The sequence below is a fragment of the Emydura macquarii genome, unplaced genomic scaffold (assembly GCF_026122565.2).
Source record: "Emydura macquarii macquarii isolate MOO-44397 ecotype Brisbane River unplaced genomic scaffold, CSIRO-AGI_Emac_v2 contig_1676, whole genome shotgun sequence".
Classification (NCBI taxonomy): Eukaryota; Metazoa; Chordata; order Testudines; family Chelidae; genus Emydura; species Emydura macquarii.
The window spans coordinates 532,453-556,330 of record NW_027131813.1 but is presented as its reverse complement, the minus strand read 5'-3'; the positions used below and the strand labels follow the sequence as shown (position 1 = coordinate 556,330).

At 46.6% G+C, this 23,878-nt stretch overlaps 1 protein-coding gene across 2 annotated transcripts in view; it reads right to left on the bottom strand.

Moving 5' to 3' along the window:
* Positions 1-847: 847 nt before the first annotated feature.
* Positions 848-23,878, bottom strand: part of EXTL3 (exostosin like glycosyltransferase 3) — a 188,384-nt gene continuing 165,353 nt past the window's right edge. For both annotated transcript variants that reach the window (XM_067556159.1, XM_067556160.1), the window contains exons 3-6: positions 14,893-15,020; positions 8,766-8,910; positions 7,397-7,525; positions 848-2,594 (exon numbers count right to left, since the gene is read on the bottom strand). In XM_067556159.1, the coding sequence (XP_067412260.1) occupies positions 2,385-2,594; positions 7,397-7,525; positions 8,766-8,910; positions 14,893-15,020 (612 nt within the window). In that variant the 3' untranslated portion in view covers positions 848-2,384. The remainder of the gene's footprint in view (positions 2,595-7,396; positions 7,526-8,765; positions 8,911-14,892; positions 15,021-23,878) is intronic.

Genomic DNA, 23,878 nt, shown 5'->3' with positions numbered 1-23,878 from the left:
GCTTTCAGGCCTGCCCAAAGACCTTTAGAAACACAGCAGTGGAACAGAAAAACCCGTTGTTGGCTCCACATGACTGTGGGACTCTGGTCGTTGGGGTGGCACTTTAGATCTGGATCCAGCATTGGCAAGAATCAGTGTCTGGGAGATGATGGGATAATATTAAGGGATGATACATCCTGATGGAGCTACAGGAACACGGGCACTTCACCTTCTGCAGGTTGCCTTTAAAAATCAAGAACAATTTAAGCAGCAGAGTTGGTCTCTGAAAAGGAGAAATATGGAGTCCTTTGCCTTGCATTATGGGAAATGAATGAGTACCACTGTCGAGGGCAAAGGAAAAACACAGCAGCAAGAAGAGTGCAAACGCCAGGGAATTAGTAGCTGAGAGATCACAGAGGACCATGGACAGACCAAGGGCCCCTTGCTTCAGAGGAAGATAAGCAGGCTCAGAGCGGACAAAGCAGCCAGTGAGGTTCAAGAGAGACTTATAAATCCTACAGGAGGAGTTTCTTTTAAACTCCAGTGCAATCACCTCTGTGGGCAGCTGCGGCAGCGTGTGTGTGCGTGGTGTGTATGTGTGTGGGAGAGGTGATTTTAAGGCAGGAACACTGACGCCCATGGCAGTCTTATGTGGCTGCAGTGGGTGGTGTTGGCAAGTGAGCACATCATGGCAAGTGTGATCTTGTAAAACAGCCACTCCAGCTGGTGCTTTGCTTTAGATCCTCCTGGGAGTTTAAACCTGTAACGCACAGAGAGGGCTTATCCTCTCCTCCCTGCCCATGAAGAACAGAGATGCATTTGAAACAATCCCAAGAGGAGAAGCACTGTAGGTCCTACTGACTCCGTACCCCCAGTTCGGAGGGGAAGGGGAGTGGGAAGCCCTGCTCACCACCACCGCAAATCCAGCTTCTATGAGTACGTCTGTACAGCCACCCACGGCCAGCCCGGCTCAGCGGGCTCTGGCTGCGGGGCGCTAGAATTGCTGTGTAGATGTTTGGGCTTGGGCTGGAGCCCAAGTCCTGGGACCCGACAAGGTTTTTATTCATTTATTCCAGTGTAAACAAACCCTAAAACATTGCCTGCTTTCCCATGCGCCTCCTAGCAAAGCTGTGGCCAGTTCTCCTTCTGCTACCCCAGCGAAGAAACGACTCCCTCCCTGCTTGTGTGTGTGACCATCCCCTCAGTTCTTTGGATGAGCGGCACCTGCCTTCTTTATTCAATTAACAATGGCCTCCCGGAACCCTTGGGGCTAATCTCGTGCCGTTTTGGACACAGAGCTCCAGCTGCAGCAACGACGCGCCCAGAGGACGGGGACATTTCCTGATGCCCTCGCTAAAAGGACAAAATGGAGGGAACTTCAACCAAACATTCCAGCTCGCTTTGCGACTAAAAAGGCTACAGAAAACTACAGGTCTCGGGATCGCCGCAGTACACAGCCACCCTGCTCACCGCAGGCGTCTGCCGCCACCGGAGTGACGGTTGAGATTCCCAAATAGGATCCAAGGCTTTCCAAGTGGGTGTAGGTTAATAGCATTCGAGTCACGAGAAGCAGGATGGGAACGCACACCATGAGAAAGACCAGGACAGAGAGGAACTGGACTTGGAACTTCAAGCGCAGGCTGAGTGTGTGCAGCGGTAACCGAATGCCTGGACGGGAGGGAACCTCTGGAATCCCCCCTTGCTCTGCCCTCTCTTGACGTGAAGGATGGGAGGCTGGCTGGAGACTGAGGGGAGAGGAAAGGCCTTGGTACCCACAGGGGAAGATAAACGAGAGCTGCCAGCTGCTCGCACCGGACTGTTCTAACTTGGGATGATCCGCATGGGGAGGGTTTACGAGCATGAGAGGAAAGCAAGTGTGACTGTGTCCCAGCCCCGAAATGAGATAGCACAGTGGAGAATGGACAGACACAGGAGCTGCCTTGGGGCTGGGAATTGCCTCTCCCCAGCCAGGCCCCTCCATAGCATGTTCTCTCCAACACAGGTCCCCCCACAGGAGAAGACAGGCAGACCCCCCCCCCCCAAAAAAAAAAAAAAAAAAGCCTCACGCAGCAAATCTAAAACACTTTCATTTTAAATAACAATCATTAAAAAAATGGTTGCCCTTGGCTAACGGACTAGCTGAGCCACTAACCAAAGTCTCCATTTCCTCAGTGTATGATCCTAGGAAGTGTCTTCCCGCAGGCCATACAGTTCGGCTCCATTTCACTCAGTTACCCTGGGGCGGGTGCGTAAAACGCATTGATTAGAACCCAGGATTTTCCTTTCGCTTTGCATCACAGTCGAAACTGGAGGCGTTTCTCACTTGGAACCCGGCAAAGATCGCCACCCCTCAGCCTCTCGCCAACGTCCAGCATACCGAAGGGACCCCACCCCCGGAACCCCTCCTAAATGAATTTGAAGCATTTAGTCTTGTCATGGGGCAGGCGTGTCTTGAAGAGGACAGAGTCCACACGAAATTGGGTGTACAGGAGCGGCATGTACCCATACACCTTGACAAAGAAGTTGATGCACTTGTGCCGCTCGTGGAAGTGCGAGTCATCGTGCGACAGGGCCTGAGGGCAGCCAGGGCAGCGGAAGGTCCAGCGCGAGGTCACCTAGGAACAGAGGAACAAACAGCATCAACCTGACACTGATCCCAGAGCTTTCTAGAGAGCTATGCATACAGCAATCACTGATGTGCACTGGTGTCTCAGCACGCTGCAGCCACCGGAAGGCGAGCAGAGGAAGTGAAGAGGAATACTGCAACCAACCAAAAACCCAGGAGTTTATGACAACCCTATTCATGCAAAAACCAGCTTCTCTAATGGCCCCAAACAAGAGCTTTCAGCTGAGCACTGTGTTCAGGGCCTGTGCTTGCCGTCTCACTAAAGACCATCCCTACAGCAGCACCAGTCTCAGGAATGCCATGCTGGCCAGGGATTCAATACACAGGAGGAAGAATATCACAGCCTGAATCATCAACACCACCTCCTTCAGCAGCTGGGCTTTCCTTTGAGGTCTCCCATCCAAGTACTGACCAAATCTAAACCCGCTTAGCCTGTGAGATGAGACAGTATCACAGGCTCTGATGGGGCAGCTTCAGGTAGATGTCCACAACTTCACACTGACTCTTCGGACTGCATGTCCTGGGGACAGTTAGCCCACCAGCATTCACTGTCCATTATTAGTTTTAGGACCAGAATGCGATGCTTTCTTGGGCCGTGAAGCACAAGGTATTGGGGTTATTTACTTCACAGAGAGCTCAACAACCATGGCACATGATGGAGAATGGTACAACCCACGGTACGGAATGTAGGACACAGAGAAGGAAAACTGGGTGTTGCTAGAGAACCAAGAGGCATCAATGAAACTGAAAAGCAACACATTCAAAATGGATACGCAAAGGAAATGCTTTTTCACACGCTGCACACTTGATCTGCGGAACTCGTTACCACTAGATGTCATTGGGGCCAAGAGGGCAGCAGAACGGAGAGACGGATTAGACATTTCCCTGGGTAACGGGGGAACATTCAGTTACGTTACACAGAACATGGACATGTACATTTTACATCTGACCAACACACGTCTCAGGACACAAACCAACCCCTAGCTGGGTACAGGGCAGGTTCTCTCTCACTACAGAGCTTCCTGCATCTTCTTCTGAAGGTGGCTGGTATCAACCATTTAGAGCTGGGGTCCTGGGCTGGACAGATCCCTGGTTTGATCCTATGTGGTAATGCGGCCATGCCTGCGCTTCTAAATGAAGCCTGTGGGTAGGGAGAGATGATACGCAGCTGCCGAAAGCCCAGCACAGAATAAATATTCCATCCTCCCACATTCGGCAGTTGAGAAGAGCCGTGGCTGCTAGTAGATGGCTAGCTGCAGCGTCTCAGCCAAGCTGGGAGCTGTGAAAGGTCCACGTTACGTGGCCACCACTGCCCTGGAAGAGCATTTAACTGCAGAGAGGATCCTCTGGAGGTTCGTCTTCCCCCATGGAAACGTGTCCCTGTCACCCTGAGGAATGACAGAGGCTCACTTTCTTTTCCACTTCAAGGAGACCCCCAGCACCACTGCCTTTATGTTGCTGATCCTGACAGTCTCTCAATAACACACAGACTCTGCCTGGCATCTTTGAATACTCGTAATATTTTAATAATGATGGGTGAACTGAGTGCCCAGCAGCACAGGAGAGAGGCAGGCACAGCATGGGTGGGTGCTAGGCAGGCACAGCATGGGTGGGTGCTAGGCAGGCACAGCATGGGTGGGTGCTAGGCAGGCTTCCTCCCAACCAGCTAAGACAACGCACCAATCCTGATCTGCGGCATCTCCTGTTAGTCCTGACATGGGTCCCGTGCCAATGTACTTCCGTCCTCACATGCAACGTTCATGTCCTAGTCCTGGCACCCACACGGCTCTGCCAACGCAACTGAATCCTGATCTGCAACATCCCTCTACTGTTCCAGTTTTGGCTCCCTGAATGACTCTGCCACAGCACCTCCATCATCACATACAGCATCTCCTGGTTACTGCAGTTCTGAGGCTCGTGATCTCTTCCCCTCTCAGCTCTGCTCCTCAATCCGAACCTGCAACGGCCCCAATATTTCTTCCCCAAGATTCTCTTGAGCTGAATTATCAATAAATTCACAAGGTCATTAGCGAGCTCTGTGAATAGGGACCTGCAGGAGACCCACCAAGCTCATTTTCACATTTGACCAAACCTATTACTGGACTCCAGGTCTCCGGCGGGGAAAGGCACTAACCCACTGTCACATTGAATCACCACTTCCGATCTGTGACTCCACCGAATGCAGCACCAGAGATGACAGTTCTTGCAGGTACACACCCTACTCCCAGCTAGTACCAAGCTCCCTACTAGCCATCACAGCTCATCTGTATGGTATGGTTTACCTGGCTCACTTAAAATCTTAGCTACAGTGTCTTTTTATTTGGCCTCCCCTCAAACACACATGCACACCAGGGACCTTGCTCCACCAATCTGATTAACTGGGGAAGCATTCAGAAAGTACGGCGATGGGGGCCAGTGTAATGCTTCCTACACAGAGGGCACAGACTGAACTCACGGGAATTTTTATTTCTTTGATTACTTCAGTTCATTTATCCAGTCCTATTCCTGGGGAATCTCTCATGTAAACACACGATTGGAGCCATAATGCTAGGAACAAAGCAGGTGTGGATTCACAAAGCACACGATCCACTTCCTAATCAAGACTCCATCAGCTCTTTACCTTCCACCTGCCTAAAAGAAAAAAAATCTACCCTGAACAGGGACTTCACTATCATCCTGCAGCGAATTCACCATGAGCTAATGCTGGTGGAACTAATGCCTGAAAGGACTAATGTTTAAACTCAGATGAGAAAGGGCTGCCTGAACTTAAGTTATACATAAAGCACGTAGCTCTAAAAGGGAATTATTGATTTTGAAAGAGTTTTTAGCTAAGAACTTTTGTGTTCACGGGTTTGGGAGGGTGTTTCAGGAAGACAACTAAAAATAAGCTTTAGGGGAGGGTTGGTATTTATTGATTGCCAAGTACTCAGAACTCACGATCTTTTACAAAGGCTACAACTAAGCAAATCCTGATATATCCCGGTTTAGGGAGTTTGCCTGAATTATTTCCATTGGCCACTGCTATTGCTTAGCATAAGTGCCTTGAAGCTGAGACACCAAGGTGTGAAGTGAGACAGTGGCATTCCTCGGATTAGGATGCTAGAGACTAGTCTCCCAGCTCTGTGCTTGGGTTGCTTGGAGAATGGTGCTGGTCTTTTGAGATTGGAGTGACAGTCTAAGTTCAAGTCTGTAGATCTGAGCGAACGCGATATTGAACAGAACGGAGTCCAGGGTCCACTCCTGCTTGTGTTCGAAAGTAACGGGTAATGAGTCAACAACAAAGGAGATTCCTAGATTCCAAGGCCAGACTAGAAAGCAAGCCCTATGAAGCACATAGAATCATAGAAGATGAGGGTTGGAAGGGACCTCAGGAGGTCATCTAAGTCCAACCCCCTGCTCAAAGCAGGACCAACCCCAACTAAGTCATCCCAGTCAGGGCTTTGTCAAGCTGCAGCTTAAAAACCTCTAAAGATGGAGATTCCACCACCTCCCTAGGTAACCCATTCCAGTGCTTCACCACCCTCCTAGTGAAAAAGCTTTTCCTAATGTCCAACCTAGACCTCCCCCACTGCAACTTGAGACCATTGCTCCTTGTTCTGTCATCTGCCACCACTGAGAACAGCCTAGCTCCATCCTACCTGGAATCCCCTTTCAGGTAGTTGAAGGCTGCTATCAAATCCTCCTTAATTCTTCTCTACTGCAGACTAACCAAGCCTAGTTCCCTCAGCCTGCAACATTCAATACACTATGCACCCTCCCATCCCCTCGCTGTTTGTTGCTATCATTCATTGCATTAAGATGCTGAGATGCTCTGATGATAGGTGTTGGTATTGAACCCTAAGGTAGATGGATGGCTGAACTGAGACTGTGAGGATCGGGTCTGTACCTTTGGGGACTGCAGACACATGCCTACATTTTCAGGAGTACTTAGTGGTTTTGAGTGCCTCTCTTTTGGGGCAGCCAACCAGAGATATCATGAAGGGCCTGATTTTCAGAAAGTGCTGAGCACCCACCCTCTGAAAATCAGGCCTCTTTAATGCACCTGGACACCCAACACCACCCTTATACAAGGATCAGGGCCCACTGTTTTCTGGCAATCTGCTACAGTGGAATCAGGTTGCAATAGCCTCATTACCTCTCTCCACCCAGGTGCATAACTAGACCCTAGGATCCCCAGTTTATAGTAGCACGAGACAGGAAGACGCCATGGGAGGCTCTGCAGAGACACACTCCACAGCAGATGGCCTGTGCTGACATAACATATAGCGCTTGGTGCAGAAATGGGGCTAGAGGTGCTAGAGGACTCTACAGACCCTGCTCAGAACAGCAAGGAATTCCATCCCGTTTGTGCCTGCGACTTAAAGGAAGGCGCAAGACCACTCATCGAGCCTCTCGCGAAGCCAGTGGACTAAAGCTATTGACTCTGACCCGAGCCCTCCCTAGCCTGGGTCCAGCCCATCGCAGAGACAAATGGCTCCTGCAGCGAAGAGCAGCTGGAAGACACGCTAACAGCCCCTAGCTCTAGGCGACTAGAGGCGTGGCTTCTTGCTGATCTGTTCCAGCCAGTTTAACTACCTCTACTGCGTGCTGCAAGGTGCATCTATTTATGAAGGCCTGCGTGTGAGAGACAGAGACATTCAGTGGAAAGTGTCTTGGAGCTGGCCGTCTCTCTCTTGCAATTAGTACGCAGGTATGTAGAGCTGAGATAAGTGCGTTTCTAAGGAATCGGAATAAATAATGGTGTCTCCTGAAACCAGAAGCCCCGTACGAGGCTCCTGTCTGGTGCTTTACCTTGATGGGTGGTTTCCTTGTGATGTGAGAGACTAGAAAGTTCATGGCAATATCCTCACAGTTGATGTATTCGTCTACCATGTCCCGGATGGCTTGTGGCATCACGAAGGAATACAGGTAGGCATAGTACTGAAACAAACAAACATCCACCAGTAAAACAGACCCAAGACACTAACTCCGAGCCTGATCCAAAGCCCACAGAAGCCAATGGAAAGGCTCCCCAAAACAATGCTGGGGGAAGGATTTAACTCCAAGAGAGGTTCTGCTCCATTCGCTCACAGAGCAGCAGCGAAGCCACCCCACAGCTGCCCTTACAGACCTGCAGCTCCTGGGACCCCTCCACTGCAATGTGGACATGCGTCACCTCCCCAGATCTTGCTGTCTCTGGTCTGTCTACATAATGTTTCTGCTGCCTCTGGGATCCTTCCCAGCTAGGGATGATGGCATGGGATGAGCCGTTAGAGAGACAGCCCCTCATTGTCCCAACAGGATACAAACAGTCTGTTTGTTCTCCACTGCCTCCCCCAGACAGGAAGAAGGGAGAAGACTCTGAACACCTGACAGAACTCTCTGCATCTGCCCCCAACCTTCCCTCTTTTTGTAACAGTAGCCTCTAATGCAAACCAACTCAGCCACCACCTTTCTACCTCCTGAGCCCACTTCAGGATCCTTTTTCATCTGGTAACCACAGGAGCCAGAGTTTCAGTAGTGACCCGATTGCCCCTTGCAACACTCAGGATGTATAAAATTAGATTCCAAAAGAGGGATGCTGTCAATCTGAGCTGTTCTTCCCTGGGAGAAGTTGGGGTTGTGATTTCCAAGCTGCCTGAGGGATCTGGAACCCCAAGTCCCTTAAAATCAATGAGACGTAGGAGCCCAACTCCCCTGGCTCTTTGTAACCCTATTAAAGCGTTTCATTTGTGAAATGCCTTGTGGCTCCATCGTGAAGGGCGCTCAGTACACAGGTGTGTAAGCAGTGAGCCCACATGGAAACTCCTCAGATTCCTAAGGACTGACAGCAACAGTCCTGGGCTGGGCATCTGAACCTAAAGTACTGCACTAACAAATCATCAGGCCAACGCAGAGAAGACAACACTTTGCTGGCTGGCGTCGTAGCGTCTAAGAGAATTGCTGAAATAGAATCGGCCACATGCTCAGTCTCTTGCCCTCAGCTCACTGCCATGCTACGCATCTTTCTTCAAATGAGCCGCATCTCCTGGGATGCCAATATTAACCCTTCCTCAGCAGGGTTTCAGTCTGTGGTGACTGATGGAGCTTGTGTTGAGAATCAAAGATGCAAGAGAGAAGGAAAGTTGAGAGCTGGTCAAGGAGAACAGAGACTGGGTTCTCTCTGATCACTTGCTCTTACCTTATGAAAGAAGGCAGCACCAGTCAGCACCATGGACAGTTCACAGGAGTAGTTTGAGTTGTAGAGCCAGGACTGATGGGGGATGTCCCACGCATGGTACCGCCCAGGGAATCCAACAATGCGGTCCCTTGCCTCTCTCCAGACTCTGCAAATATAAAGACAGAATTTCAGTGGGGCAAGACTACACCATGCTCAAACCGTGAAAAGAATCACACAGCCTGTAACAGTAGCACAGCCTACCTAATAGCAAAGGTATGGATGGCCAGCCAAGGATCCCCAGGCCATAAAACAACCCCACGAAACAGGCACTTGGGGAAATCCTGGCCTCATCACAGTCAATGGAAAAACACCAGTTAGGCCAGGGGTTCACCCATTATCCCCCATTTTATTTGGAAACTGATGCATCAAGAGGTTATGGGTAGACTTTTCCAGGACAAGCAGCACTGGTCTAACTCTGCTTCCACTGGAGTTGGCGGGGGTTTTACCACTGTCTGCGGTGGGAGCAGAGTTAGGCAGAGTGCTTTTTGAAAATCCCATCCTAAGGAAACAAGCCTGAGATCACACAGCGGGTCTGTATCAGGGCAGGAAACAGAATGCCAAGACTCCTGGCTCCCACATTCAGCTTCAACACTAAAGAAACTCTCTCCCCCACCATTCAAGTTCCTTCCAAATATACCATACAAATCAACTAATTGAACTGCACCCTGACTGGCACAAAACCTGGTGATACACAACAAGGAGCAAACTCCAAAGGCAGGGGCCCTGGCTAAAATTCCTTTCGCCCCAATGATCTCAAAGTGCTTTACAAACTACATCTAACCCACAATGGTACTGGCTGTACTCTGAGCTCCTTCAAAACTGATCACAGAATCATAGACGACGAGGGTTGGAAGGGACCTCAGGAAGTCATCTAGTCCAACCCCCTGCTCAAAGCAGGGCCAACCCCAGCTAAATCATCCACCCAGGGCTTTGTCAAGCAGGGCCTTAAAAACCTCTAAGGATGGAGATTCCACCACCTCCCAAGGTAACCCATTCCAGTGCTTCACCACCCTCCTAGGGAAAAAGTTTTTCCTAATATCCAAGCTACACCTCCCCCACTGCAACTTGAGACCGTTGCTCCTTGTTCTGTTACACATACAAATTCAATCACATACAAGTTTATCATCATCCAACAAACTTTTCCAAGCTCAGTCATGGACGTTGTCTGGTACAGCAGTACTGGTACTTCCATGCCAAGCGTCTCAGTCCAGCCCTTTTCAAGCAGGGCAATAGGCTGCTTTGGTTTGTTTTTCCCACATGGAAAGAATATTTTTTCCACCTCCCCTAAACTGTGAACCACTCAAGGGATTTTCAACAGACTTCAAAACAAAAACCTCCTGCCCCGAGAACTTTTTGGACAAGACAAAGCATGGAAAACTAAAAGCCAAATGAAATGTGCAGAAAGTCACAAGAAAGGGAAAGCCAGTTATAACAGGAACAGTTGTGTGTGCTACCAAGCACCACTAGAACATAGATCAATCACTCACTTCAAGATGTTTCATCAATTGAGGATGAAAAATTGAATAAAATCAACTTTTCTTATTTCGGCGATTTTTGTTCCCAAATGTTTTCCCTTGAGAGGGGCAAGATTGTGTGTGTGTGGTCGAGGCACAGGCTGGGACTAGTGATCTGAGTTCTGTTCCCGGCTCTGCCACAGACTCTCTCTGTGGGACAGGTCACTCAGGTTCCCCGTGCCCCAGTTTCCTCATCTGTCTAGTGAGGGTAAGGCCGACCTCTCTTCCGGGGATGGAGTGAGGCTAAAGTCACTGGGGTTGTAAAACACCAGGATATTAGCAGGTGCGAGGTGCTGGAACATGGCAAAGTAGTAGTATTTATCACCACAAAAATTGGCGCTCCGCCTACTCCGCACCCAGCTTTGCAGGAGTGGGCACAACAGCCTGGAAGCATCCGTTCTCCATTCCTCCCCACTGGCCATGTGGGTTCGCCATGCGGGAAAGGAAGGGGTCTCTTTACTCCCCCTTTATCCCTTGCACAGCCACATAAGAGGGCTCATGATTGAGTCTTATGCCAGTCAATGGTAAAATTCACACCAAAGCGCTTAATATTCCATTCTCAGCTGAACCTCTCCCCTCAGGAGGAATCCCTCTGAATTACTGGAAAACTGTCAGTATATGAAGAAAAAGAGAAGTGTGTGATGTCTGATCTGGGAAATAAACCTGGCTCTATGTTGCAGGGCTGCTTGACTCTTTTCAAATCATTTGATCTTGTCTAGTTAATGGTTAATGTGCAAATTACATTCTTCAGCTGGAACCTGGTGGCTGTAGTGTGAGTGAAACATGTCTCATGTAGGAGGCTTTTGAAAGCAGAAAGAGGTTTTCCCTGCATCACAACAGCGAAGTGTGGCAACATGTAGTCATTTTCTTCTGCTGTGTATTGTACGAGTGTTCCCACCTCTGTAATATTCCCTTTTCAGTCTGGGAGTTACAGAGATCATTGCTGCAGGACAATAACAGATGTGCTAACAGAGACACTTCCAAAGCCCCCGGGCATTCATTACATTTACCAGTACAGTAAGAAGCAAAGATGCTTTAATTGTAGACACTGCTAATTAAATTAATGGAAATCCAATATATCCTGGTAATGAAAACATGAATAATTAAAGCTGTCAGCACCTTCCCAGTTACAATCCTACCACCACGCAGTTATTTTTGCAGGTTTTTAATAATCCAACATGACTTTCCTTTTTAATAGTTGGAGCAGGGACTATTCATGCCCTTATTAACTGATTCCAACTTCTCTACTTCTGTGTTACTTTCTCCCCAAGCAGGAGTCAAGCCCTGGGAAATCAAGGGTCCCTTTGCTTTAGACAACGGTCTAACATTTATTCCTTGAAGAGGTTCACTGTCGCACAGATGCTTAGCTTGTTATATACACAATTGCCGTTTGAATGCTCCATGCTGAACACTATGTGGAGGAAGACGCTGTTCTTAGCCCTAAGAAGGTATAATCCATGGTATCCAATACAGCTTAGACAAATAATACAATTACTGTGCACTGGTTACTAGGCAATGGCTCCATCCCCAAGCCATCGTTACAGATGTCTTTTACTTTTTAAGCACACTTTCTCCGGTGGATTAACGCCGACAGTCGTTGCAGGAGAGATGTGTGTTTTTAAGAGGGATCGGAACGATAATACCACACACTTACAGAGCAATTTTCATTCAAGGCTCTCAAGCATTAATCAACAAAGCCTTCATCAGGCGCTGTTGTAAGGCAGATAAGCATCATCCCTGTTTCACAGCGAGGGAAAACGAGACATGGTGAGGAAAAGCGAGTTACCCAAGGTAACACAGCAGGCTGGGGGCCGAGTTTAGAACAGAACCCAAGAGTAGAGCCCTGAAAGCAACTACAATTGTTGTGTCTGTGAGAAGGTGGGAAAGCAACCGGACCCTTGCGGGCCAGCTCTCCTCCCCACGTCCATGGGGCTGGCGTGGTGGTGGCTGCGTGCGCCCCACTCCTGCTGGCCATCGCCACCTTGCTGCACGGCATGCATGCGGAGTGAGCATGCGAAGGAGTCAGAGTGCCTCTCCCTCTGTGGCACAGAAGGGGCAGCGGATGGCAGGAGCAAGGCATGCAGCCATTGCTGAGCCAACTCCCCATGGGCAGGAAGTGGCGGCGCTAACTCGGGCTGGTGGGGAAGGGTCAAGGCTGGGTTGGAAAACAACTTGACCCTGTCAGGTGGGCTTGGGTCCAGTTGAGGCCTCAAAATGAGGCCCAAGCAGACTTCTATGCAGGAGTTCTGGCTCCCAATCCCTGGCTTTAATCACGCTAAAGCCTCATATTTCACCCCCCACCCCCCCCCCCCGCCCCCAAAGCGGCCCTTCTAAAATTCCTGGCATGTTGGCCTTTTGCCTGCCTCGTAACCAGCAGGCCAACACACCCCGGTGACAGAGGAGAGCTGAACTCCTTTCCCTCCTTCTGCTAGCTGACTGTGCTCTTGGATTAGTGATGAGAGGCCCGTCCCTATTGGCCTGATGAACCAAAAACCCAGCAAGTGACACAAACTTGCACGGTAGCATCATTACCCTGTTGTGCCAGCCCCTGTCCCGGGAAAAGTTCTTGGACTGTATTTACGGGGTATTTAGCTATACGAGTTGAAGGAGCAGCCCCCAGAGCCTCCTACGATGGCAGCTCAGACTAAATTAGAAGCTGCTTCCACAGCAGCTCAGACAGCCAGGTTCCATCAGCGGATGGAATAGAGATTGGCCTCGCTCCTTCTCCTCCAGCCCCCAGTTAACTCCTTCGCCTCAGGCGTCTGCCTCTGCAAACAGGAAACCCTTTGCAAGTGCAGAACGGATGGAAGTTTAGATGCTAAAGCAGGAGGTGGACAAGGACAACAACAACAAAACGCTGATGACAGGATGTTCTGTGAAAGTTAATACAGCCACAGACAACATGCCAAAGGCAGCAGAGATCTGCAGGCTAATGCTGTCAGGGAAGCGATTCAGAAGGACTGCCGTCAGCACTTGGCAGCGAAGGACACGCTCCCTCAGACGTGGCAATACCTCAAAGTGACATTTCCATGGCCACTGGCAGCAGCACAAACAATCACCCCAATCACCCCCCAGCTTCTTCAGGTTTTCATAAATGAAGCTGCCATCCTTCCGCAGCCTGTGAATACAGGCCCAGCCTCCCCCATCAGCACCTACATGCAACCGAGTCCCAGAGGGACTGGATGTCTTTATGCTGCACGGTCTGTACGCCGCCACCCCCTACAGACCAAATTAGATGGGTGCAGCTAATGTCAAGAGTAGACACACCCACTCTCACCCTGACCTGGACAGGCTATCCTCGAAGGGTGGGTGAGAGTTTAAATCCCTTGGTCTGTTCAATCCTGGAACTCTCCACTGACTTTGTCAACAAGGGGGACAATTTGGAGGTGTGTGTGTGAGAGATGTGAGTGGATGACTTGGAACAGGACTGAGTCCATCAACTCATTTCACAGAGGCTGTTCAACAAGAATCATTTGGCAACAGCTTTTGTCATTACTCACCTGGATTTGACCTAGTGGCACAGAGGCAATCACCATCATTATTAGCAATTATCAACCCCCTGAACCATCCAAGTCCACCTTGCTAAATTAAATCTTTAATGTATCAATTAATGACTATGCAAGAACCTTCAATCTTCCTCAGTCACGCACATTAAGTCAGATATTTAGAAGTATTTTAATGTAGAGTGTTTTGGTCAGGTCTAAATGCTTAATAAGCGATTATAACAGTAATTATGGGTAGGGCTGGTAGCACCACATGTTTTAATGCTACCCAATACTTCTCACTATGAGACCCTGTTTTCAGTTGCTTATAACTTTGCCAAATGAACTGTTTGGGCTGATATTTTCCATGCTGGTGTTTTTGGAAATTTTCATCCAGAACAGTTCAGCCCCTTCTGAGAACAGGGCCAGGGAAAAATGTGTTGTTTTGTCCACGTTAAAAAATTGCGGTGATCTTTTCTGGTGGAAAAAGCAGTACGTGATCATGGAATTATAATAATTGCACAGGCAACCTTAATTCTGGCATTTCCTGACATTTGTGTGCTTGACTTTGTAACCTTTTTAAAGTTTTTTTTAGCTCTGTTTTTGTGTCTAAGAAGAATAAATCCAAGCACTTTATGAGTAGTCATTAAGCCCATAGTACCCCTCTGAGATATGGAAATGTGACTGTCTTCATCTTATGGATGGGGAAACTGCCCTCAAAAAGGTGAAGTCTAACATTTTGAAATCAGAGTGCCTGACTTTTCCAAAGTGCTGAACAATTGCAATACCCACTGAATTTAATGAGCTGCAGGTGCTCAACACTTCTGAAAATCAGGCCTGTTATTTAGGTGCTACAAATGAATGTTAAGTGCCTAACATCAGTCGCCCAAGTTTCAAAACTCTGGTCTAAGTGACCAAGGAAATCAGTAGCAGAGCCGGGAAAAGAACCATAATTCTCCTGATTCCAGTCCCTGGCTTTAAACCACACTTCAGAGTGTGAATCTGAATGGAACATGGCTTGATTGCATACAGACCTGAAGGAGTCACGAAGACCCCAACTAACCACACACGCACAGAGTTTATGCCACTCACCGGAAGCCAAACATGATCTCGTCATGGCGAAGGTGGGCGTCATCATCGATAGATAGAATGGCCTCTGTCTCAATCTCATCCCATGGCAGGAACCTGTTGTTCAGACTGTTCTTTTCTGTGCGGACAACCTAACAAATACACAACAGTTATAGCCAGGCACTCACCAGACTGACATAACGCAGCCCTCCCAGCAGCTGTAGTTATAAGGTCACATTTCTATGCTATTATTTGGCCCCAGAGACCTGAACGTACTTCACAAGCTGTAAGGTTTCAGCTACCACACTGAATGCAGTGAATTCCAGCTCCTCAAATGACAGATTCCAACCTGTCTGCCTTGGTCACTGGAGTCATTCCACATCAAGGGATACATCCCTTGGCAGGTGTAAATCAGATTAAGTCCCCTGAAGTCAAATGAGGCCGATTTACACCAGCTGAGGTTGGGGCCCCAATGTTGTCACTCAGAATCATTATACCATGCCCAACGTTTCATTCATGGCTTCCTGTAAATTACTGGATAATCTATAAAAGTAACAGGATGACTGAAATTAGAGAGGAGAAAAAGGTCTACGGGGACAGTGAGCCTATACCAGAGCCAGTGAAGGATTCATCTTGCAATATATTTTCCAGTGCTTTGTCCAGTCTGATGTTAAGTGTATTGTGAGATGAAACATCCATCACTTCCCCTGTGAGAGGGTTCAAATCTAATAGATCTCGTTTTCAGGAAGTTTCTCCAGACATTCTTCTATTCATCCCATTACTCCTAGCCAGACACCCCTGAAACCACCCTAAATTCCCCCCTCTTCCTTGTTGATTACACCTTTCAAACATGACCCCATTCCCAACACTCCATATTATTCACCCCTAGGCTAGTCAATGCTATACCTAATGCATTTCTTTTAGGTCTTTCCTCCTAGGTCCAATCCCTTTAATAATTGCTGTTGCTCTCCTTTGAACAATCTCCCCAGGTTTTAAAAAAAAAAAAGAAGACTGCAACCCGGTGACAATCAAATTCCATTAAATAAGATTACACTTGATCACATCAAAAACCACAGTGAAATCATTAACAGTGGAAAACATTTGTATCAGGGATCTGTGTGACAGCTGGCATGATTAAATTCCCATGTAAAGTCAGTGTCAGTGTTCTCTTTTGTCAATAGTGACGGAAGGGAAAAAATGGAACATTCAATAGGAATGCATTAAAATATTTCATGAAAGATCCATCAAAAGCACAAACAATTTATTGCGGAGAGTCAACAAATTATACAACTGTAAGCTGGAGTGTATCAAGGCCACAGCTGAGCAGGCAGCATTCACACAACAGAAGGGCTGCCTATTCAATTAGTTCACATCAGAGGATACTAACCACAAACAGACACACAATACGAGAAGATGGATTTTTCCCAAGGTGGAGTAGTGACAAAATGATTATTGTTAAACTGATACAACAGATGAGATCACCAATCGGTCTTCTGTCAGGGGACTACATCAGATGGCCGTTTCCTCTACGAATCACAGCAGAAGTGGGTCTGGGGGAGGGTAGTGGTTTTAGACTAAGCCAGGGTATTTCATACACAGGGAACAGCATGGAAGAAATGGACAGTTGAGTGTTAAGGCCTGGCATTGTCACTGGTGGAGTGACTTGATAGGAGACAAAAGCTGATAAGCAGAAGAAACAGGATGTGAAGGGCTTAGGGCTTGAACTTGATGCAGTGGAAATGAGGAAGCTGATAGCAAAAGGGGACTGACATGGTCCAAAGAAAGGACGAGGATAAATGTACTGGGTGTCAGGAAGGCCAGAGAGTAGGAGGCAGCCATAGTCACAATGGGAGACCACAAAGACATGGACAAGAATTTGAGCCGTGTGGTCTGGGACAAAAAGGGCAATGCTAGAAGTGTTACTGAGAGAGATATGGCGGTGGCTTGGGTGTGTGGGGCAAGAGAGAGGGAGCAGTCACAGATGACCCCAGGATGTGGCTCCGGGTGACGGGAAGGATTGAAACGTTTCCTTTGCAACATTGCTGACCGGCCCTGGGACTGACCCGAGCAAACAATTCTGTTGATGATGCACAAGGAGGAGAAGGGTCCAGCTCGCTCTCTTTGGCTGGGTTGGCTCTGCAGGGACAGCGGGAGCAAAAACTTCTTTTAGTCACAGGAATAAGACGACGTGACTCTGCACAGGCACAAGCCCACGTGAACAGAGTCACCACTCAGAGGAGAGCCAGCACTTTAGGCCGACAGGATGACAGGAGCGAGTGGATGTTCCGGGCTGAAACTGTCAGTTGACACTTCCCTGCTGCTCAGTGGGTCACCTAATCGTGTCAGAGTCCTCGTTTCAAAGGGAATTTGGCAAAGGACTGCAGTCATGGAAGAGACACGATAACATTACCCGCAGAGGCAAGTCAACTATGCAGTCAGCCATTCAGATAAATCAGATAGAGAAGGGAGCTGAGTGGTTGCAGAGAAAAAACGACCATTCTGTCTGTTTAATTGAGAGCTATTAATCCCCATTTCCAGCCCTGTTATAATTTATCATCCAAAGTATTATTGCATTTGCAGGATCACAACTTTATTATGTGAAGGCTAAGTGCCTTGGTGAACTTCCTTTCTCCTACATGCTGCAAACTCCTTCTTCCTGTTTGTGTACGAACAGTCTAACAGCTTTGTTTGCCTTGCACACTAGCTCTCAATGGATTGCTAAAGATTTAAGTCAGTGTCCGGGTTCTGCAGCTATTGTAAAAACAGCTGGTGAGAAGCTCTCACAGTTTATGACATCAGGGGCAGCAAAAGCCCCTCCAGTAAATTACAGCCTTGTATTCAGTTGGGAGTTAGTCATCATTACATATGTCTATTCAACAATACAAAATAGGTTTCATTCCCTAATGGATGTCATGCTGCATTTTTGCAATATGCATCATTTTCCCTGATCACATCTCGTAAGAAAATCCTGGCCATTAGTGATTTCTTAAAGAATAATTTCTTCCTCTCTGCAGCTCTTTACTTGTATCAACTATGCCTAAGTAACTAAGAATACTGCCAATACAATCTTGGTGGGGTGGAGAATGCACTGAAACGCTATGCTTCTCCTACATACATGAAGCCTGACCCCATTCAACCCTATGGAAGTTATTTTGTTGACGTTAGTGGGAATTAGATAGAGACCACAGTAAACTGGGACACAGTGAAACTCTCTTTAAATTATGATCTCTATAGCACCAAGAGTGTAGTAGGTATTTTACAGACAAGTGTTTGCCCCGAGGAACTTACAAGCTAAGTAGGCAATGGACAGAAGAATGGGTGGAACTTCACACTTCTCAGATACCTACTAACCAGAAACGGATGTGAAAGAAAATCCCCAGAGCAAGACCAGGAGTGTCCTGGTAAAAATCTCAACACCCTTCCTCTTCCCAGCAGCTGGAGGGTGGCTGGGCTGAACTGGCCAGATCATTGCTCCAGGACTTCATTGATAGAGCCATTTAACAAATGCAGCCAACCTCTTCCACTGCTTAGAGGGTGGGCATACATTAGATCTGGGCTTTCTAGTATCCCCAAAGTTAAAGGCTATTCAAATCTGGGGATTTGGTTTCACTCGGTATCAAGAGAGGGACAAGATGCAAAGTTTGTATCCAGATCTTCAGCTATAGGCATCTGGGGTTTGATCTAGCCCTAAAGAATTTTTAAAACAGGTTTGGATTTGTAAGTCAGCAATCCCTTTCCTGAGGCCTCAGACCTCAGGAAGAGCTCTGTGTGAGTTCGAAAGCTTGTCTCTCTCAGCAACAGAAGTTGGTCCAGTAAAAGATATTACTTCACACACCTTTTCTCTCTAGTATTCTGAGATCAACCTGGCTACACCACCAGTGAATATTTGCAAGAAGGCAGAGTTCAAATTACACATTCAAGCTTAAACTTTCACATTTCCTGAATTTCAAGTAATTAACTGTTCAAACAATGTTGCATTAACAAAGCTTTTGCATTTAATACAGATTGTGTACATTGTTTATAATGAGGCAAAATTATTTGGGAGTGTTTAAGATGCAAGCAGCTTGCGAATCAATACATTCTAAGGAAGCGACTTGAACTGTTTATTGATTCACCTGTTCTCCTGTAAGCTTACTGAACAGTGTAATGCAAATATTGCCAACTGAGAAATTGAAATGGATCCTGCTGAATGTATCTGAAATTGGTGACTTCAGTGAAGTCCACTTAAACTCTTGTTCCAGTTAAAGTAAAAGGCTGCTGCTGGGGAAACGGATGGTTCAGAGACTGGTAAAGAGCTACAAACACTTCCAGATGACCAGTTCAAATCCAGCTAAAAGCTGGACCTAATTTAAACTTATTTACCCAGGTGCCTGGTCTTCAACGGAGCTGTCCTTATTTACAGCAGTTAAGGATCTGGCCTACTGACATCTGTTGGCCATTCAGTGGCGAGTGTCAAATGTGATGGGGTAAATCCATTGCTTAGTGGCAAAGCATCTACATCACAGATGCACTGTAGTAGCTGGAACCCTTCTGAGTTGCCTAAAATGTCCATGATGCATGCCATGGAGTTTTCCCTCTGAGAACAGGTATGATTGGCCACATGGGGAAGCTGGCACTGCTGCTGCCCATGCTATACCTGTTCTGTAATTAAATGAAGGACTTCAGTCTCCAGAACTTATAGTCCTGCACCTTCTACCTGTCTACTTTAGAGCAAAGGCAACTGTGGATAATTAGGTTTTTTAAAATCACTCCTTCATAATATGTTCTTAGAAGATTAATTAGAAATATCCCCTTTTTTTCCAGCAATTTTGCATTTTCACATGCCAAACCTCAATTTTTTCTACAATTCCAAGGGATCTGAAGTCAACTTTAGTCAAGTGGAGGACAGGTCCATCAATGGCTATTAGCCAGGACAGGCAGGGATTGCTGTTTGCCAGAGGCTGGGAACGGCTGACGGAATGGATCCCTTGATGATGACCTGTTCTGTTCATTCTCTTTGAAGCACGTGGCATTGGCCACTGTTGGAAGACAGGATACTGGGCTAGATGGACCATTGGTCTGACCCAGTATGGCCATTCTCACATTTTAACTGGGTAATTTGTGTTTAGACAGGCACTGCCAGGGCAGGCAGATCTAAAATGAGACCTACCAGCTCTCCTGACATGAGGACACATGAATGGTGCAGCCAGGCAGAGCAGAATGATGGTGCCACATTTATGCATCCAAGCTCCCAAATTAAACCTGCACCTAGAGTTGTTCCTTGTGGGTCGCCAGCTTGACAAGTTGCCATTTAACAGCATTGCCGTCCTTGATTTAGGGGGCAGAGACAACTCGCATGGTGAGGAGAAGGAGATTTCTAGGGTAGGCTTTGCTCATCGGCGTTTGATAGAGAACAGAAAGTTATTAAACCCCCAATGAGAAGAAAAGCCCTAAAAGAGAAATCAGCAGACACACAAAGGAGATGCCTCATCCTAGTGGCTGGGTCGATCCTGTAGACAGTGCGTAGAGCAGTACTGGAGGCTAGAACCATTCTTGGCTGTTCTGCTCTCTGGTCCCCCAGAGCCTGAGCTCACTGGCCTTGCAGGGGACAGCACAAGATTTTTTTTTAAGCCAAGTTTACCGTGACCTTGGACTGAGAATCTAGAGGTTCTTCCCATCCCCTGACATCTGGTGTGATGATTGACAGGGGTCCGCTATTACTACTATACTGGCAGTACTAGTTTTGACTTTGAATTTATACATTGCATCCGAGCCATGGAAATGGACACATCATATATTATTAGATGGAAAAATAAAACTGCCAAAAGCTAAGGGGGGCAACATTTCTTGGGGGGCAACATTTCTCCTCCAGCTCAAGTGACTAGTTTGGTCAAAAATGGTGTTTTTTAATTCAGGGACATTTTTTAACATAAAAAAATGTCCCTAAATCAAATACTATTTCCTCAAAGATTTTTAAATTCCAAAGGGACTGTAAAAAGAACTCATTGAATTTGTCAGGCATGAAATGGACATTACCGATATAAATGTACTCTATAGATTATTGGGCTGAATGAAAAAAGAAAGGTTATTATACCAGAAATGTAAAAAGTCAAGGTCTCTGCCCTAGATGACTAAGGGAGATTTAGCATTTCTTCATGGCTTAGTCACAAAGCTAAAATAAAACTAAATGACAGTTTGCTCCTTTAGATCATATCCCACCAGGGGATCCCAAAGCACCTAATATTAGTTAGTTAATCTCTTTCTGTGGTTTGTGTGGGCGGGTGAATAGAGGGGGCAGCAAGATACAATGGTACATGGATGTCTTTATAAATACAGGGACAGATAAGGATGGATGTGATATTATAGCTGAACAAACATCATGGAGATCTGCAAAGTTCATAGATTCATGAAGTTTAAAGCCAGAAAGGACCATTAAATCATCTAGTCTGATCTCCTATACCTCACAGGCCATTCAGTTTCACCCAGTTAACTCATATTGAGCCCAACAACATGCCTTTGAGTAAAGCATCTTTTCCGAAAAGGCACCCAGTCCTGATCTGAAGACATCAAGAGATGGCAAATCCACCACATCCCTGGGCAGTTTGTTACAATGATCACCCTCGCTGTTAAAAATTTGTGCTTTATTTCAATTTGAATGTGTCTGGCATTAGCTTCCAATCATTGGTTCTGCTTTTCTCCACTAGATTAACGAGCCCTTTAGCAACCGGTATCTTCTCCCCACAAAGACATTTATGCAGTCTAATCAAGTCACCTCTCAATCTTCTCTTTGACAAGCTAAAGAGATTGAGTTCTTTACGTCTCTCACTGTAAGGCATTTTCTCCAACCCTCAAATCACTTTTGTGGCTCTTTTCTGCACCTTCTCCGATTTTTCAACAGTTAAACACAGAACCACATGAGAACCTAGCAAAGACCCTCATCCAACAAGACACTAAAGCACATGAAACCCAAGGGGCTATTCACTTGCTTAAAATTAAGCTTGCACTAAAGCATTTTGCTGGATTATGCCCAAAGAATGTGACAACACAACGGTTCAGCAGACTGACCAATCATCTAGGGAGGGTCAAGATAAAGGGTCATGCAATTACACAATGAGTGAAAAGAAAGATGAATATGAGTTCAACAAAAGGTCAACCCCCCAGAGCAACTGCTATACACCAAACATTAATCAAAGCACATGCACTGTTCTCGCTATCTGTATGCAAAATGGAAAAACATAACACTATGGGTATGAAACTCTGCCTGACTTTTGAATTTTAGCTGCCTTTTTCATTACTTTTGACCTTTCTCTAGGAATTTCTCTGTAATTTGCTGCTTGTGGCTTTAATCATAGGCCATTTAGAAAACAGTCTCTGTATATGGCTTTTAACATCTTTGCTGTCAGTTAAATTAACCAATTAACAGAAATGCCGGCAAACCCTGGCTCCAAACAATTAACCGGACGGAAACATTTTGCAAACTCAGTGATGAACTGCAGTTCTTGACAGTCAACAAGTTAGAATGTGTCAAACTGCTGAGACACACGTCACAGGTTTCTGATCCTTTTAATGGACTGAAGATCAATACATGTACTTCATTCCCATTTCATTTGCACCAGAAAGCACATAAACCCACATCGCTAAGCAAACCAGTTTAATAATATGAATTTGTTCCTTCTGTCATTCACAGATGTGTTAGCCACATGGGTCTTTACAAGCGTGCACAGACGTGACAACATCAAATTAGGAATCCAGGGTCTGTCTAACAATAACTCCATATAAACCAATGCCAGTGAAAAAATGCAAATCCATTCAAATCATTGCCCTGCTGAAATTCTTCCATTATAACAGCGAGGTTTGACATTTGGGTTTTAAATTAAGTGTCAGATACAATTTGATGGTGAAAACATGAACAGTGCCAGTGCACTTGGAGAAATGCTGGCAGCTCAGCTTAGTGTGCTGCACTGGTTTACTGCCAAAGAGCAAACCCTGCAAGACACTGGAAGCACCACCACTGAAGCCTTGCCTTTATTAGGGGGGAAAAAAAAGTGTGTTCCTATCCCAGGTTAACACATGGTAAGTAACACATCAGACAAACCTAGTAAAGACAAGGCAGTTGTAGTTCTCACGTGTGTTAACAGATTGAGGTAAACCCCTGGCTTCTCCCAAACACATGGTAAGAAAAACTCCTTGAGAATGAGTGTGTTAAACAAGTAAGTGTTCTACTCAGAGTGGTACCTTCAGCTTATCTCTCTCCACACACACACACACACACACACACACACACACACACACACACACACACACACACACACACACACGGTCTAAAATTCTAATGTTGGTAGCTACAACATTGGTACAATGTTGGTAGCCTGGAGTATCTAAAACTTCCCCTTGCAGTTTCAGTTGGTATATGGCGTTCTTTCTTTCCTAACATGTCAGGTAGCATTAAATAGCAGCTGCTTTTCCCACCAGCCGTGGCAGCATTTCAGTGGTGGGTGAAATAATCCCCTGATATAGGTTTAAGTGTGATTTCTGGGGAAAAGAGTGCTATTACAACCATCAGTTTCTAATTATTTATGTTCTTCTAAAAGTCATCATCACTGCAATGAAGCCTGCACTATTACCATTGTACAGATGCAGAGGTTAAGCAAGTTGTCCAAAGGTCACACAGCAAGTCAGTGGCAGAGTTAGGAAGACAAATCAGATCTTATGACTCCCATGAACCAGCCACTAGATAATGTTCCAAACTCCCTCCTTGCCCTGGCCTATGACTGGTGACTTCTGCGGGCTATCTGCAACACCTATTGAAAGGCATATTCAATCTAGGGAGTAGTGTGTATCTCTGAACGTGCATACATATGCAAACTGTATTAATCACATATGGTTATATTATCTCTGACCTTATCACCTGCTCCCTGTGAAACTGATGTTTTGCAGCAGATGTGCAATCCCTTTCCTGCAACTCCAGTTGTCATTATTGTGACAGCAGTTAGTCTCAAGAGACAGCAACATCTTTGAGGCTGTGAGAGTC